This window comes from Equus przewalskii, chromosome 20, assembly GCF_037783145.1.
Source record: "Equus przewalskii isolate Varuska chromosome 20, EquPr2, whole genome shotgun sequence".
Classification (NCBI taxonomy): domain Eukaryota; kingdom Metazoa; phylum Chordata; class Mammalia; order Perissodactyla; family Equidae; genus Equus; species Equus przewalskii.
In genome coordinates, this window is record NC_091850.1 from 8,245,820 (window position 1) to 8,265,114 (window position 19,295).

At 33.8% G+C, this 19,295-nt stretch overlaps 1 protein-coding gene across 6 annotated transcripts in view; it reads left to right on the forward strand.

The window, feature by feature from the left end:
• ADAMTS6 (ADAM metallopeptidase with thrombospondin type 1 motif 6) overlaps positions 1-19,295 on the forward strand; it is a 308,400-nt gene that overhangs the window by 237,532 nt on the left and 51,573 nt on the right. For 3 of the 6 annotated variants that reach the window (XR_011530544.1, XM_070587433.1, XM_070587434.1), the window contains 5 exons: positions 4,091-4,224; positions 5,840-5,963; positions 6,448-6,570; positions 14,857-15,020; positions 15,451-15,589. Coding sequence is in view for 3 of the 6 variants with exons in the window: in XM_070587433.1 (XP_070443534.1) it covers positions 4,091-4,224; positions 5,840-5,963; positions 6,448-6,570; positions 14,857-15,020; positions 15,451-15,589 (684 nt within the window). In the remaining 3 variants the exon portion in view is untranslated. Of the gene's footprint in view, positions 1-4,090; positions 4,225-5,839; positions 5,964-6,447; positions 6,571-14,856; positions 15,021-15,450; positions 15,590-16,259; positions 16,349-19,295 lie in introns of all 6 variants that reach the window. The other 3 variants (XR_011530545.1, XR_011530546.1, XM_008523606.2) reach the window with 3 other exon arrangements.

Here is a 19,295-nt window from a genome sequence, read left to right on the forward strand (position 1 = left end):
GTTAATGTTGTCAATTACTTGATAGATTTTATAATGTCAAACCCACCTTTTATTCCCAGGATAAACCCCATGTGGTGATGATTTATTATCTGTTTATATGTTACTGGATTTAATTGCTCGTATTTTTGTTTTTTGAGGAAGATTAGCCCTGAGCTAACTACTATCAATCCTCTTTTTCTTTTATTTTTGCTGAGGAAGACTGGCCCTGAGCTAACATCCATGCCTATCTTCCTCTACTTTATACATGGGACACCTACCACAGCATGGCTTTTGCCAAGCAGTGCCATGTCCGCACCCAGGATCCGAACTGGCGAACCCTGGGCTGCCGAGAAGCAGAATGTGTGCACTTAACCACTGCACCACCGGCTGGCCCCTAATTGCTAATATTTTATTAAGGATGTTTGCATCTATGTTCATAAGGAATACTGATTTGTAAATTTTTTCTTGTCATGTCTTTGACAAGTTTTGGTATCAGAGTTACTCTGGCTTCCAGAAATAGAATCTTTATTTATTTTGAGAGAGTTTGTAGCATGGTATTATTCTTCCTTAGAGTAGATTTTACTAGTGAAATAACCTAGGCTTGGTATTTTCTTTGTGAAAAAAATTATTGCAGGGGCCAGCCCGGTGGCACAGCAGTTAAGTGCACATGTTCCACTTCTCGGCGGCCTGGGGTTCGCCGGTTCAGATCCTGGGTGCAGACATGGCACCACTTGGCACACCATGCTATGGTAGGCATCCCACATATAAAGTAGAGGAAGATGGGCATGGAAGTTAGCTCAGGGCCAGCCTTCCTCAGCAAAAAGAGGAGGATTGACAGCAGTTAGCTCACGGCTAATCTTCCTCAAAAATTATTACAAATTCAACTCTTTTAATAGATAAAGGGCTATTCAGATTTTTAAAAATTCTTATGTCAGTTTTTGAGTTTGTGTCTTCAAGAGATTTATTCTGGGGGCCGGCCTGGTGGTGCAGCGGTTAAGTTCTCACGTTCCCCTTCAGAAGCCCAGGGCTTGCCATTTCGAATCCCGGGTGGGGACATGGCACCGCTTGGCAAGCCATGCTGTAGTAGGCGTCCCACATATAAAATAGAGGAAGATCGGCACAGATGTTAGCTCAGGGCCAATCTTCCTCAGCAAAAAGAGGAGGATTGGCAGCAGATGTTAGCTCAGGGCTAATCTTCCTCAAAAAAAAAAAAGAGAGAGAGTGAAAGAGATTTATTCCTTCTGTGGTGTCCAATTTATTGACAGAAAATCGATCGTAACATTCTTTTATTATCCTACTTAATATCATGCAATCTGTAGTGATGTATGCTCTTTCATTTCTGGTATATGTGTTGATAATATGTGTTTTATCTCTTTTTCTTGATAAGTCTTGTTGAGGTTTATCAATTTTATTAATCTTTTCAAAGAATCAACTTTTAGCTTTATACTTTATTACTGTCTTTTCTCTCTTTCATTAATTTTTGTTCTATATTTATTATTTTGGGTTTATTTTACTCTTCTGCATTCCCAAAATTTGATGTGTTTTTTATTTCCTTCAGTTCAAAATATTTTCTCATTTACGTTGTGATTTCTTCTTTGACCCATGGGTTATTTAGAACTATGTTATTTTTATTTCAAAATAATTGATAATTTTCTACATTTTTTTATACTGATTTATAATTTAATTCTGTTATGATACAAGAATACTCTGTATGATTTAAATTTTTAAAGTATTGAGATTTGCTTTATAATACAGCTTATTTTCCATGTTGGTGAATGTTCTACATATACTTGAAAAGAATGTGTTTTCTGCAATTGCTGGATATAGTGTTCTGTAGATATCCAAGAGGTTGAGCTGGCTGATTGTGTTGTTCAAATCTTTTATATTCTTTGTGACTTTTTTCTGCTCTAGTTCTTCTATCAAATACTGAGAGAACTGTGTTCAAATTTCCAACTATTATTTGGCTTTGCTTTCCTTTTTATGAATTTTTGCTCCATGTATTTTTAATTGCTCTTATTAAGTGCCTCTGCATTTGGGATTGTTTTGTTTTACTGTAGTAGGAGAAGAAATAGATGTCTCAAGTAATTCACAGATTTAATAATTAGTCTTTACATAATTATGTGCTTAGTGAATGAACCTAAATTCATAATAAGCTTTAACTGAAGGTAATTGGTAATATGACCTTCCATTTAGAGAATCATCTTAAATCCCTTCTTGAAATAATGGCAGTAGCTCTTCTGAAAATTCATTGTAGCAGAGGGAGCTGAACATATCTTCAGCAACAAAAAAAGAAATTTGTTCCTATTATCATCATGTAGTGTAGTGGGTTAAGGAAAACATCCATAGCAATTATATGTCCTGCCTATCAAATACTGCCTTACATAATTAATGTAATGTTAAAACTGAGTAAACAAAAGGCTCATATTCTCTGTTTAAAGACTTATATATTAAAAGCTTACACATTAAAAGACTTATACATTAAATTCCAAAGCATTGCAATTAAAAATGGGAGAACTCTATCGGGTAATGATGAAAAAAATCACTGTAAGATTCATGGAAATTTAGAGCAGTTTTATTTGTAAGACTCTTACAAAAATAAATATAAATACCTTGATTATCAGTTGAGGAAGACATTAATTACTTGTTACTTTCTGTGCTCAGTACAGCAAAGTATATCATTAACCTAAGCCTAATAATAATATTACAAGTTATATAGCCTTTAGACATTGAAAATGGAAGAAAACGTGGACTTGGGCCAGAGGTTGTAAACTGACAGCTCAGGCACCAGTCTTTACTTACTTACATGTTTATCCTTCACAGTATTTTTGAAAACTTTGAATGAGTTCCCAGGAAGAGTTTATATTTTAAAATCTAGGTTTTCATTGTCTCTTGAAAAAACAGAATTTCTGACAATATTGGGCAATCTTCTTGCATGACAACAATCAACTGTAACAGTGATCTTTGATGGAATGTTCTCTAATTTATCATCGTCTCCACCACTCCGTTGGCTTCTTTCTTTTATTTCACATACCTTTACCCTGCAGAAACCTGGTTTCTACCTTTGCTGAGACTAGGCATGTCATTTCATCTTTCTGCCTTGTTTGCTTTATGAGAAGTAGTCTTCACTTTGAAGAGAAATTTTATCAGCATAATTAGAATAGGGTCAAAGTATTTTAAACTTCATGAAATAAATCTTCAACAGAAAGTACTTTTAAGTCATAATTTCAATCAGTAGTTATATGTTTATAAGTAGCTTTTTCATGCACTGTTCTGAATAAGATAAATCCATATTTACTGATACTTTTCCAGTATACTATGAGGTTATGATATGTACTCTGCTTGTTTTTTTACATTGCTACTATTTATGCCTTTTTTTATATCAATCTTAAAAAATACAAATTTCGAGGACAAAATGAAAATGTTTAAGTTTCATTATATGCACTTATTCACAAAATAAAATTAGATATTTTTAATTATTCAAGTTTAATGCTGTGTGTAATATTTATCTTTGATTTGTTAATCTCATAAGAATGACTCAAATTTAATGCTATAATTAATTTTATCTTTGATTTGCTAATCTCTTAAGAATTTATCTTCATCCTAAAGTCACGTTCATGGAATGTGGTGCAAATTTAGTTTTATTTTGCAACCACCATATCCCTGCTTGAAGTAGCAGAGTTTTTGTATCAGCTTCAGTAACCAGTGGCATGTATTGCAGAAAACTCCTATTTTTTATATGAAGTTATTGTCTCAAGCCTCCTTAGACTTTATTTTCTTAGTTAGTTTTTTAGATAATTTTTATTTCATCCATTTTTTTTAACATTCAGTTACCTCCACTGTGATCCATTTTGACCTAAAATACATTGTTATTATATATTGGAAATATCTGAACATTTTAAACCTTAAAACTACACAGCAGGTTCTCCATCAAGTTGCACTAGCGATGAAAATAAACATGAAATTTTAGCAAAGGAAGAAAGAAATCTATACATCTAGATATATAGTCAGGGAATGATGTCTATATGAAGTGTAAATTTCTTATGGCTAGTATTGAATCACTGTTCCTTAGGAGAACCACTTCATTTATTTCTCTTCTACCATATTTGTCCAGGTGGGGTAAAACCTTGTGCATTAAACTGCCTGGCTGAAGGTTACAATTTCTACACTGAACGTGCCCCTGCAGTGATTGATGGGACTCAGTGCAATGCGGATTCACTGGATATCTGTATCAACGGAGAATGCAAGGTTGCTCAGATTGTGACTTCCACTGCTTTTTGTTGGGGTTTTTGAGACTTTCATCTTTCTTCTCAGATAGTAGCTCCTAATTAATGCTATGCTCAGTTTTAATAAAGAGAGCTACATTTTAGAGAAATTCAGTCTCCAGTAAGGATGACAATATATATAGCTAGAGGTAGAAGGACCCATTCATATTCAAGCTCCATGCAAATATGATTTATTCCGGTGTTCTAGTTATGTTTATAGTGATTGCTAGAGCTATGAAAATGTTTTGGACTTTAATTCCTATTATTCTTCTGTTCTGTTTACAAACAAGATGATAGAAAAAGAGAGAGAACAAGGATTCAGCTCTTATTCATACGGCAACCATATGTTCTCACTGGAAGATTATCTGATATATTTCATAGCACAATTTTTCCTCGAAGTGTGAAACAGCTATGCTCCTCCTACCTTCTCCTTTTGAAGTCTCTACAATAGTTTTCATTACAGAGTTAGTCTTTACCTTATTAAATCATTTACTTTAAACAATTAGCCAGACTAGTTGTGAGTTGTAGGAGAAAATCCATGCTATTTTCCTAGACCTGTTTATGAATCTTATCATAATAAGAAAAGCCACAAAACCACTGTTTTCATAACTTTTTCTTTGTTTGTTTTTGTTTCACATTAAAGAGAAGCACAAAACTAAGTCCCAGAAACTGAGAAAGAAGAGATAAAAACACTATTTTACTTAGCCTCATAATTTCTTGCAAGAGTTTCTGTCCTTCTAGCTACTTGCCTCCAGATGTATATGATGACCCAGTGTGTGTGTGTGTGTGTGTGTGTGTGTGTGTGTGTGTGTGTGTTACTTTATTTGCTTGAAGAAAAAGTTATTTCTGTGACAGTATTAAAGTTTGGGGGGGGGGGAGTAAAAAAGACCCAGATACGGGTTTTACTCAGAGTACATGCCTGGTATCAGTGACTAAAGGTCAAATGTTCAAATTCAAGTGCCAAAATACTATAAAAGTCCAAATTTCTGTGATTAATTGCAAAATTGATAGGTAGAATTTCAACTTCTAAAATTGCATGCCTATATCTCCTTTTTGTTTATAGCAATTTTATTCAGCTAGTGGAAACAGGTATTCATTTTTTAAGATTTACTCAGGCGTGAATTCCACAACTAATCCTTGACACTAACAATTGGATATCCAAAAGAGCCTGTGGTTTGAAAAAGGCAAACCGTAATGCTCAGTCAAGACTCATACTGTTATAATCCTGTATAGGACCATATGCCATTTTTCTTAATTCTTGCATTTCTTGATTGAGAGTATAAATCAGAACCCATTGCTAACAAATTAAAATATTTTAAGAATTGGAGCATGGTATCAATAAATGAAGAAGAGATCCAGGTTAGAAATATAGACATACATTCCTGGGGAATCAGAGGGTTTTTTCTTTAAACTTATATGTTGAAAAATGTTAGCCAGAACTTACTGGAGAGTGAAGGTAAAAGTGGAAAGAGGAAAATATTTCCTGTTTTGATTTTCTTTACTGGAAAAACAGGTAGTAAGCAAATTATATTATTTGGTTAGTTATGATTCCAAGAATTTCTCTTTTTCACATACTGAATATTCTTCTCTGTTTTCAGCATGTAGGTTGTGATAATATTTTGGGATCCGATGCTAGGGAAGATAGATGTCGAGTCTGTGGAGGGGATGGAAGCACATGCGATGCCATTGAAGGGTTCTTCAATGATTCGTTGCCCAGAGGAGGTGAGTGTGTAGAGAGAACTCTTCCTCACACCTCTGGTGTACTTGGAATAGCCAAAACACTTGACTTCCCCTCCCCGCTTATTTTTAAATTTCTTTATTTAGGCAGACAATGTTTTTTCCCCAAATTGCTTTCAGTCCTTTAAGTATTACATGTGGCTTCATGTAGGATATTTTAAGGAAATATTATTCCTTTCTACTTGACTTCATTTAGCCATGTTTCTTTAAGATGGGAATTTCCGCAGAGCATTAATGTGAGGGCCATGTGTTGAGGAAAAAACATGAACCAATATTATACATGTTGAGGCTTTAAAGATAACTTGAGATAATTTTAGAGAAAAAGAAAAATACTCTAGATGTATTCATGAACCCAAAGGGGAATTTGCCCATATTTCATAATTGTAAAAGTGCAAAATCAAAGGAAGAATGGAAGAAGAAGGAAACTGTTGTAACTGAATGGTTACTCAGCACTCATTTTCTGACCAAGGCTGCAGATGCTGCTTGTTACTGGCTGTCTTCTGTGTTCCAGGCTACATGGAAGTAGTGCAGATACCAAGAGGCTCTGTTCATATTGAAGTCAGAGAAGTTGCCATGTCAAAGAACTATATTGGTAAGTAGCATATTTTGCTAGATTTTAAAAATTAGTGAGGAAAAGCAGCACAGTATCATGAAGGAAAAGACATACTGCTTTGAGATAGAATTCTTTCATGCTAAAATGAAGGAAGTTCCAAGTTTTATAGGACCACGTGAGAACTAAACAAAAAAGTAGTAGTTTATAGCTTACTCTTCACTGGGTTGGTTATTTGATTTTTAAAATCTATTTTATTGAGGTCTAATTTACATATAATAAAGTGCATCCATTGTAAGTATACAGTTCATAGAGTAATAATTATATGTATATATGTAAATGCCACATATACATATATATATATATATATATATAACACAACCAAGACATAGAACATTTCTATGACTCCAAAGCATTCTCTTATTTGCCTTTACAATCAAATCCCCTCAGCCTTAGCCTCAGGCAAACATTGATCTCTTTTCTGATGTTACATATTTTTACTTTTTTTTTTGAGGAAGATTAGCCCTGAGCTAACTACTGCCGTTCCTCCTCTTTTTGCTGAGGAAGACTGGCCTGGAGCTAACATCCATGCCCATCTTCCTCTACTTTATATGTGGGACACCTACCACAGCATGGCGTGCCAAGCGGTACCATGTCCGTGCCCAGGATCTGAACTGGCGAACCCCAGGCTGCCAAAGCGGAGCGTGTGCACTTAACCACTGTGCCACCGGGCTGGCCCCCTGTATTTTACTTTTATTTGTTCTGGTATTTGACATAAATTGGATCATACAGTATATACTCTTACATCTGCTTTTTTTGCTCAACATAATGTTTTTGAGATTTATCTATATTGATGAGTATATCCAAAGTTCATTCCTTTTTATTGCCAAATAATATTCCATTATGTGGATATTCCATAATTTGTTCATACATTCATTTGTTGGTAGATATTTGGGTCATTTCCAGTCTTTGACTATTATGAATAAAGCTTTTTTGATTCGTAGACAAGCTTTGTGTGGACATATATTTTCATTTTTCCTGGATAAAAGTCTAGGAGTAATATGGCTGTGTCATATGATAAGTACATGTTTAACTTTAAGAAATTACTAAACTCTTTTCCAAAGGGGTTGTGTCATTTATATTCCCACCAGTAATTTTGAAGAGTTGCAGTTGCTCTACATCCTTGTCAATACTTAATATTGTCAGTCTTTTAAATTTTACCCATATATATATCTTTTTTGTCACATCTAAACAAGTATTTTGCCTATTTTTAATTTTTTTGGTTTTTATCAAGTTAGAGAGTCCTTTGTATATTCTAGATACAAGTCTTTATTCAAATATATCTTTTATAAATACTTTCTCCTAGTCAGTGCCTTGTTTATTCCTGTTCTTAATGATGTCTTTTAATTTTCATGAAATCTAATTTATTAATTTTTTTATAGTTTGGGCTTTTGTGTTCTACCTTAGAAATTTTGCCTACGCCAAGGTTGCAAATATTGTCCCCAGTATTTCTTCCAGAAATTATAGTTTTTGCTTTTACTTTTATATATATGGTCTGTTTTGAGTTTTTATATAAAGTATAAAGTAAGGGTTGAGATTCAGTTTTTTTCATATAGAACTCAATTATTATAGCACCATTTGTTGAAAAGACTGTCATTTCCCCATTGAATTACCTTGACATTTTTTTAGAGATCAATTGAACATGAATGTATGGGTCTATTTCCATTCCCTCCAGTTAATATATATGTCTGTCCTTAAACCAAAACCACACTGTATTGATTAATAGACCTTTCCAGTAGGTCTTAAAAATAGGAACATAAGGTCCTTAAATTTGTTCTTCTTTGTCAAAATTATTTTTGCCTTTCTAGATCCTTTACTTTTCTATACGCATTTTAGAATCAACTTATCACTTTCTGCAAAAAGAGATTACAATCGTCTGTTACTTAACGATGGGGATACATTCTGAGAAATGCATCGTTAAGTGATTTCCTCATTGTGCAAACATCCTAGAGGGTACTTATACAAACCTAGATGGTATAACCTACTACACACCTCAACTATATGGTACTAATCTTATGGGACCACCATCATATATACCATCTGTTGTTGACCAAAACGTCGTTATGTGACACATGACTGTATATGGAATCTGTAGATCAGTTTGGGGAGAATTGACATCTTTAAGATATTATCTTCCAATACATGAAAATATTTCCCTATATATTTATTTAAGTCTTTATATTTGTTCACCAGTGTTTATTTTAAATGCATAGATCTTACACCTATTTTTTCTGAAGTCTATCACTAAATATTTTATGCTTTTTGATGTTATTGTAAATGGTATTAAAATTTTAATTTCATTTTTGAATTGTTTGTTATTATGTAGCAATACAATTGATTTCTTTTTGTATTTACTTCATGTCGTATGACCTGGTTATATTCACTTATTAGTTTTAATAGTTGTTTTGTAGGTTTCCTTTTCAACATAAATTATCATGTCATGCTTGAACAAAGGCAGTTTTATATCTATTTTTCCAATCTTTATGCCTTTTATTTCTTCTTTCTTGCCTTATAATAGTGGCCCTTCAGTACAATGTTGAATAAAAGTGAGGAGAGTGGACATCCTTTCATTGTTACTGATCTTGAGGGAAAGCATTTAGTTTTTTCACCATTTAATATGAAATTAGCCAGAAGATTTATATAGATGCTCTTTATCAGGTTGAGGAAGTTCCCTTCTATGTTTAGTTTTCTGAAAGTTTTCTTCATGAATGGATGTTGAGGTTTTCTGAATCTATTGCATGATCATGTGTTGTTTTTTTCCTCCTCTTCCCTATTAATATAGTAAATGCATTGATTGGTTTTCAAATGTTAAATCAATCTAGCATTCTTGGGATAAAAACCACTTTTTCATTATATATTATCTTTTTTATATACTGCTAAAATTGATTTACTAATATTCTATTAAGAATATTTGCATCTATGTTCATAAGGGGTACTGATCTGTAGTATTGTCTTGTAATGTGTTTGTTGGTTTTGATATCAGGATAAACCTGGCCTTATAAATTGAATTGGGCAGTGTTCTTTTCTCCTCTATTTTCTGAAAGAGTCTGAGTAAAATCAGTATTATTTCTTAATGTTTGATAGAATTCAACTGTGAAGCCATCTGGACTGGAGTTTTCCTTGTAGGAAGTTTTAATGAAAAATTCAATTTTCATAATAGCTATAAAGTTGTAGAATTTATTGGCATAAAGTTGTGCATAATATTCCCTTATTAGCCTTTTAATGTCTGTAGGATATGTAGTGATGACTCTTCTTTCATTTCTCACATTGGTAATTTGTGTTTTCTTCTTTTTGATTATTCTAGTGAGAGGTTATTAATTTTATTGATCTTTTCAAGGAACAACCTATTAGCTTAAATGATTTTTTCTATTACTCATCCATTTTCCATTATATTGATTCCCACTTGTCTCTATTATTTTTTTCTATTCACTTTGTATGTTATTTTCTAGCTTCTCAAGATAGAAACTTATATTATTGATTTTTAAAATCTTTTTTCTATTCTAAAATAAGCATTTTGTACTATAAATTTCCCTGCTTTAACTTCATCCCACATATTTTGATATGTTATATTTTCATTATCATTCAATTTAAAGTATTTTCTTGTTTACTTTGTGACTCAGCTTAGAAAGTATTATTTAATTTCCAAATATTTAGAGGTTTCCCAGATCTTTTTTGGTGCAGATTTCTAGTTTAATTTTATTATAGGCAGAAAACATCCTTTGTATGATTTTAGTTCTTTGGTGGAGGTTTGTTTTATGGCCCAGCATATGGTCTATCTTAGTGAATGTTCCGTGTGCACTTGAGAAGAATGTATATTCTGGTGTTATTGGGTTTATTATTCCATAAATGGCAATTAAACTAAATTGGCTGCTAGTTTTGTTCAAGTCATCTATATTCTTACTTATTTTCTGCCTTCTTGTTTAAGCAATTACTGAATCATGTTGAAATCTCCAAATAGAATTGTGAATTTATTTCTTTCATTTGTTTGTAAAGTTTTGCTTTATTTGTTTTGAAACTTTGGTCTTAGGTGTATAGACATTTACAATGATTATATCTTCTTGATATATTGAACATTTTATCATTATTAAATGTTCCTTTTTATTCCTGATAATGTTCTTTGATCTGAAGTCTATTTTGTCTGATACTTCTCTAGCCACTGAGATTTCTTCTGGTTAGTGTTTGCATAGTAAATCTTTTTTTCCATTCATCCACTTTTCACATATAGGTGTTTCTGAATTTAAAATATGCCTCTTGTAGACTGCATGTAGTTTGATTTTGATTTCTTATTGTGTCTAACAATCTATGCTTTTTTGCATAGCTATTTGCAATCGCTATATGGGGGGGTGGTTGACAAACTTTTTCTATAAAGGGCCAGGTAATAAATATTTTCAGCTTTATAGGACATGCAGTCTCTGTCTCTGCTATTCAATTCTTCTATTGTAGTGTGAAAACTGACATAGATAATACATAAATGAATGAGTGTGGCTGTGTTCCAATAAAACTTTATTTATAAAACAGGTGGTAGGCCATAGTTTGCCAACTCCTTGTCTGGATCATTTGTATTTAATGTAATTATCAATATCATTGGTATTTTTCTATTTTTTTCTGTTTGTTCTATGTGGTTTTTTTCCCTTTTATATCTTCTTTTAGATTAATCTAGTGCTTTGTAGTATTCCATTTGATCTCTACTAATGGCTTATAACTATACTTTTCTGTTCTATTTAATTAGTGGTTGCTCTAAAGTTTACAAAAGGCATCTTTAATTTATCACAGTACACCTTCAAATAATATTACACCATTTTGTGTATAATGCAAAGCCCTTACAACAGTTTACTTCCACTGTCTTCTTCCATCCTTTGTGCTATTTTTTTTAAAATACCTTTTACTTCTCCATATGTTATAAATCCCACAATACGTTATTATTTTTGTTTTAAAGAGTCAATTATCTTTTTAAAAATTAAAAAATAAAAAAAATTATTACTTCCTTTCTTTGTATAAATCTGAGCATCCATCTATATATATCTTCCAGTTTCTTCTCATTATAATTGTTTTCCTTTAAAATCCTTGAGTATATTTATAATAGCTATTTCAAATGTTCTGCTAATTCCATAATTTCTGTCATTTCTGAATGTTTCTTTTACTTGGCTTTCTTCTTGGTTTGGGTCCCATTTTCCTGCTTTTTTCCATTTGTAGTAATTTTTCATTGTGTTTTGTACATTGTGAGTATTTTTTTATTGAGAGTCTGGATTTTGTTTTCTTTCTTTAAAGAGTGTTAAGTAACATGTAGATGAGCTTGATCCTTTTGAGGCTTGTTTTTGAGCTTTGTTTGGAGGAGTCCAGAGTAGCCTTTATTTCTAGAGTTTACTCAGCCCTACTGAAAAGGCATGATTCTTCTTGGGTCTCTACTGAATGCCCTAGTGGTTGAAACTCTGAATTCTTGCTCTGAAAATTTTTCTGCTTATAGCTCCCTAGTAGTTTTTTTCCTGGCTTCATGGAATTTTATCCTCTGCATACACAGATTACTATTCAGCAACAGATTCCCTCCTACTCTAGTTCTCTGATGCTGCTAATTCCAGCTGTCTTAGCCTTCCCAATTTCTGATCTCTGTCTTCTAACTTGGTGAGACCACCAGGCTTTGCTTGGGTTCTTCCATTCTACACTGACAGAAAGTGCCTCCAGGCAGAAAGCTGAGAGATTATATGACTCACCTTGTTGCATGTATCACAGTCCTGGCCAATTTCTAAGAATATCTGATTCATATATTTTGTGGGTTTTCTAGTTATTAACAGTTGGAGGGCAAGTCCAGTACCAGTTATTTCAACGTGGGAAGAAGTGGGAATTTCATTTATTTGATGTTTGATCCTTTGAGACAGATTTAGACTTTCAAGAGGCCCCTAGAAAGACCTGGACAAGTCCTTACTCCCTTTAAATATCACCCTCTTTTCTTTAAATATTTTAACAATAAGATTACATCTAGAATGTATGTTTAGATAGAACACCAGTATCATCACACTCTTCCTTCCTTTATTTAAAAAGACCTTTTTATTTTTACACTATAATTTTGGATTCTTTTCTGCATCAGCAAGACTCAAAACAAAAATAAGGTTTCTAACATCAGATTTTTCCCTTTGCTAATTCTCTGTCCATGATGCCACATCCTTCTCCCTTAGTAAATTCTTATTCAGTCCTTCTTAAAATGCTGGATGTATTTCTGAATTACAATATGGTACCAGCAAAAGTGACTTAGGATCCCTTCACTGAGTAGTGGAGAAAATGGGGAGTGAGAGCTCACATAGAAGGAGAATTCAAAGCTGCTGGGGTTTTGTTTTTATTTTTGTTTTTACTATGTCATATTGTACACGCTCAAATGTCCTTCTACAACTTAAGTAATTTTGATGTTTTAAATGAGATGGGAAACCACTGTGAGGGTTGAAAATAAAAATTTTAAATTTAAGACTAAATAATCCTTAAAATCGGTTATGTTCCTATCTCAGCAGGTTAATTGATTTAATATTGACAATTAAGTCAATCTTTACAACATAGCTGAAGTCAAGAAACCACAAGTGTATTTGCCAGGCAGATGGGAGTTGGGGAATGAAAATGGTCTATAATATTAAGGACAAGCAGAGGAGGTCCAGAGATTCAGAAACTCTCTGTACTATACCGCTTTTAGTCCTTTTGAGCTGCTTGTTTACCTGGTCTGATAAATTAAAGTTTTTGAAGAAACTAGCATACTGACAAAACAGTAAACTGACATGTTTCTCATTGTCAAATCATGATAATCATTATCAAAATTATCACTGTCTTATTTATTTATAGGAGTTTTTTTGTAGTAGTGCTAATAATAACCCTTTTTTGTCACTTATTTTTAAACTTTTTTAATACATTCTTTCTTTATGGAGTTTTTAAAAAGTATGCCTGTGTATTTATTAATCTTTCCCTTTATAGTTCCTGAGTTTTTAAAATCATGATTTGCAGAGCTTTTCATACCTTGATATTATTTTTTGAACAGTTCTCCCACATTTTCTCCTAGCATTTTGTGATTTAACTATATTTATTTTACATTTAAATATTTAACCATCTGGCATTTATCCTTTTTCTCTCTCTTTTTTTTTTTAACTTTGCTTTTGTTGAGATGAAAGTAAGATAACATAGAATTTAACCATTTTAGAGTGAACAGTTTATTGGCATTTAGTACATTCCAAAATATTTTCATTACCTGAAACGCAATCCTGTCTCCATTAAGCAGTTACTTCAAATTCCCTAGCCCCTGTCAACCACCAATCTGCTTTTTGTCTCTATGGATTGGCCTATACACATAAATTGAATCATACAATTTGTGACCTTTTCTGTCTAGTCTGTTCCACTTAATGTTTTTTGAGGTTCATCCTCATTGAAGCGTGTATCAATACTTCACTCCTTTTTATGGCTGAATAGTATTCCATTGTATTGTATATACCACAGTTTGTTTATCCATTCATCCATTGGTGGACGTTTGGGCTGTTTCCATCTTTGGCTATTGGGAATAGCGCTACTATAAACATATGTGTACAAATATTTGTTTAAGTACCTATTTTCATTTCTTTTAGATATATACTTAAGAGTAGAATTGTGGTATTTATTCTTATATATTGGTATTCATTCTTTATATACTCTTATATAAAGATCAAGATATAAATTCAGCGATATTTATTTATATATTTTGCCAAAAGGCTAGTCTTTTGTCTTAGTTCCATTTCTTGTTATCTTTCCTTTACTAATTTAAGACACTTCCTTTGTCGTATACTAATCTTATATGTACTTGGGTTTATTTCTTAACTGTCTCTTTGGTTCCATTGTTCTGTGAATCTGTGTGCCATGCCAGTACTACAGGTTCTCTGAGCTACCCCTATTCATATAATTACTGTTTTAATATTTGGACAGGAAAATGTGCTCCTTACCTCCCACCCCCACCCCTAGTTATTCCTTTTGTCATAATTTTTCTTGCTAATTCCACATGTTTATAAACACATAAACTTTTCATTTCTTCAGATAAACCTTTCATTTCTTTCTATCAGTAACGTTATACTTAATATCTTCTTGACATTCACATGGGAAATTACCCTTTTAATCTGTACTTAGGAAAATGGTCAAGAATCCCATCTCTAAATTGACATAGATATTCATTGTACACTTCAGTGCAGTTATTATTAGTCAGTGACATTGTAGTAAATGAAGTTTCACATTTTTAGGTGGACTGTGTTTTTTTTTTTGTTTGTTTGTTTTTAGCCTTAAAATCTGAAGGGGATGATTACTATATTAATGGTGCCTGGACTATTGACTGGCCTAGGAAGTTTGATGTTGCTGGGACAGCTTTTCACTATAAGAGACCAACTGATGAACCAGAATCCTTGGAAGCTCTAGGTCCCACCTCAGAAAATCTCATTGTCATGGTAAATGTGTCTTTGCCATTTCATTTCTACTGTTTGTAATCTGCCCTCTGAGGTAGAAAGGGACAGGCTTTATTATCTCTGTTTTACAGGTGGTGAAATTAAGGTAAATAAAGGTAAAATGGTTTGCCTAAGGGTGTAAAATATGTGTAAAGTTAAGGCCGTAGTGCTCTTTCCAAATGACTGCTTGATCTTTTCAATGCCTGCTTGAATAATATTTTTATAACCGAACAAGGCAGGTGAGAGAAATGACTCCAAATTACGCATGAAAATGGAAGGAGAATATTCAGTATAAGTGCATGTGTTCTAAAGGTTATCTTAAATTTCCTATAAGACTTACTTTATGACATTTTCTTCTTCAAAAGAAATAATAAATATCTGAGTGAAGGCTCATTATATTTTAATTATCTTCACCAGTTGTTTTCAATGGCAGGTTCTGCTTCAGGAACAGAATTTGGGAATTAGGTATAAGTTCAACGTTCCCATCGCTCGGACTGGCAGTGGAGACAATGAAGTTGGCTTTACATGGAATCATCAGCCTTGGTCAGAATGCTCAGCTACTTGTGCTGGAGGTAAGACACCCACTAGGCAGCCCACCCAGAGGGCAGGATGGAAAGCAAAACATACTCTGAGCTATGGTTTGTGTTTGCTAAAGAAGCTAATTGGAAACATTTCTTGCAGGTTTGCTTCAAGCTGTAATTTAGCAAAAGAAACTTTGCTTTAATTATATTATATTCCGTTTGTTTTTAACCTCATGTAATTTGTACAGATTTGTTGGTAAAATACATCTTGGCACAATGAGTGTCTCTGCTGGTGCTTCTCCCAAGACTATCTTGAAGGTGGGCTGTATGCTTTTCGTGAACGCATTCTTGGTAAAGAACATCAAGAGTTTTAAATAAGAAAATGAGCAAGAATCAGACGGCACAGATGCAACTTCTTGTAATGGGGGATGAGAATGTATGTCTGTCTGCTGTGTGTTTGTGTTTGTGTGCTTGTGTGTTTCCCACAATCCTATTAAAATTCCCTTCTCCACCCATCAAAGTTAAGGGACTATATACTGGGAAACTACAATAATTACTGGTGTCTGGGTCTCTAAGTTAATGGTGTATGCTGACCCCATTATAGTCCCTCAGAGAGGTAGCTGCTAGGCGGTGGTTGGTGATGTGTTGGTTGTCCCATGTGCGTTTTTCATGGGTGCCTTTTCCCCACAATTTACTCTATTCCTAATCCTCCTCCCTCTAGTGGCCACCAATGCAATTCTTTACCTCTGGCTGGGAGAGCAGGACAGTTGGCTTCCTTCAAAGCCAACACCCTTGCTGCTGCATGGACTGGTGAGTAGAAGTGCTGTGCAAGCAGCATCTTCCTTCTCTCTGGAGACTAAATGCATCGCCTCCACCGTACACCTTGATCCCAGTAGGCAAGGAAACAAACCCATCCCTCAGGCCTAGGCTGGACTAGAGCACATCACCATTCCAAAAGCAAAGATTAAGTTTTCAGTAGTGATATTTAGAACGGGAAAAATTGAAATAAAGTGGATCATCCCATTTTACCCCATATTCCAATGTATTACCTACTTTCCCTTTCTAAACTGCTCAGAAACATATGATTTAACATGGACTTTATCCTATCTTGTCCCGTACTCACTGAATCTCTAAACACCTCTGATTCTTAAGGCTTGAATCAGAGAAATTATTTTCACAGAAATGATTATCATATAGTAGATTCAGTATTTTTAGACTCATATAGAATTAAAATCATTGATTGACAACTACAACTTAAGTAGTAAACACTATACCAAATAAAAAAGCAAATGAATAAGAATAATGTTTTCTCCTGTGTGAATTGTCATGAAACATGGTTATGTATAATTTGTGGCATATTTAAAAAGATTTCTAATTCCCATCCATTTTGTGTATGAAATGGCTGGTGATTTATAATGTAAAGTTTTAAAAACTATAGGGTGTTACTATTTCTTTTAGTAAAATAAAGGATATTTGACATTAATTATTTAAGTTAATGCCATTATATTATATTTTAGTGGCATTTATACTTATATCTTTCTTTGTTTCAATTAAATTCCTTCTTATTCAATCTATCAATTAACTTCCCCCTTCCAAAAATGTTTTCATAACAATATATACATAATTCAGTCCCTGAAGTAAGATGGGATAAGCTTATTAAAGAAGAGTCAAAATAATTCAAAGTTTAGGAAATCTAATGAGGAAAGTCTAAATGTTGAGGCTGATTAGCTTGGAGAGGAGAAGGCTGAGGGAAAGTATATTAGTATCTTCAAGGATGTGACAGAATGTTGAATAGGAAATTCTTAGTGCCTGTTCGTCTTTGTACTGAAAATTGCTATATTTGGCGATGGTTTAGACACAGTCTTGTCTGAGGCCAAGGAGGGATTATGTGAATTCTCAATGTTCCTTCTAACCCTATGATTCTTTTGTTCAAAAAGGAGATAATTCAGCAAAAAAGAAAAAAAGGCCATGAGAACTGAATTTAGAAGAAAATCTATGATTTTATGAAAGTAAAGAAGTATGAAAAATCTTTAATGAGTGTTATTCTTGTCCATAACACTTGTATTGAGAAATCATAACACAAAAGTGATTTCTTGTGATAGGAGATTAAACGAAAAAAACATGAGGAGGGAGAAAAGCCCCCGGAGAGAGAATTTTCTCTTCTTTGTTATTTATACTTCTTTCTTCTATTCTGGAGCTACTGATCCTAGATACTTGAGGTGGTTCTGGGAACCAGAATGCTGCTCAGTTGTGATATGACAGCATTCATGAGGCCATTGCCTTCTTTGGAAGAGAGATATCCAGTGCTTGAAAGTTGGCAGGCATAGTGTGAAGAGCTGCAATTTGTCTTACTTGGTAAGTGGTTCTCAAAGTGGCCCCTGGACCAGCAGCATCAACATCGCCTGAGAACTTATAAGAAATGTTAATTTGGGGGCCCCATCTCAAACCTACTGAATAGAAACTTTCTGTGGGGGCCAACAATCTATGTTTTAACAACCTCTCCAGGTGATTCTGATGCTTGCTCAAGTTTGAGTACCACTGGTCATGGTTGACAGAGAAACCAAAACCTAGCACTCTAGACACATAGAATCTGTGTCCTTATCACTGAAGGCTGTGCATCCCTCTAGACTCATTTTGCACCTAGAACAATGTCTGAAACATACTAGGCACTCAATAAATGTTTATAAATGAGTGAATGAACACAAGGAATTAATTATTTTGGTAATTATATATTTGTGCTAGTTCTTTCCAATATGAGAAATGAGTGTTTAGAATTGCTAATTTTCTTATGAGATGGAGCGAAGGGATTGCCCAGGAGAGACAGCATAGTTTTGGTTAGAATGAATAAGTAAAACCAAGCTCCTCTCTTTGTTTACTTTGAATAGGTGGAAAATATTTCCTAGGATATAGAGTACGGATATCTCTATTCTTCCTATACCCTTTTAACCTTCCTATACCCTTTTATACAGAAGGCTTGTGATTGAGGGAAGTAAAATGCCTTAGGACTCAGGAATCTTGATCAAAGTAGAGAGCCAGAGTCAGCTGCTTGGTAATAGTAAATGGAACTTCATCTATACTTAAGGAATCTTTCAGGAAAAAGTCATTTCTACCTAGTTTTCACTAAGGAACTACGGATCAATACCAAAGTCAGTTCTTAATTGGGATACTCCACTCTCATCTTTCCAGGGTGATGCTAGGTGTCTTGAGGCTGCCAGAACTTTTAAAAATGGAAAAAGAGAAAATAAGAAAGATCTCAAAGAACTTTCTTTTGCAACCTCACAATCTTCTCACCTATTGCTGTCCTGCATATATTTTATTAATGGCAAGATCTTTGGACTTTGAGTTTGGGAGCAATGTTGACAGCTGTCTCTTTTGAGATCTTGTAAGATAAGAAGTTTTGAGACTGTTTTTCTGTTGCTTAGCAGACTCAATGACAAATCTGCTGCTGCAGGAAGCATTGGTGGTGATTCAGTACCAGTAACGGTCTTCTCTCTGAGTCAGTGATGAAACACTTCCTCAGCCTGAATAAGAACATTGAGATGCTGTGGGGTGTTGTCTTCAGGATAAATGTGATTTTTAAGATATAGATGTGACTCTTCCTCTGAGAGAAACTCAAGCCCAGTGAATTAAAATTTGACTATTTCTGAACCGTTGTTACTCCTACTAGAGTTTTGTTTCTTTACTCCTTATCCAAAGTATTGTATACTCTGTAATTTATCCAACTCCCAAATTTATATACTACCATTGTATTCATGAT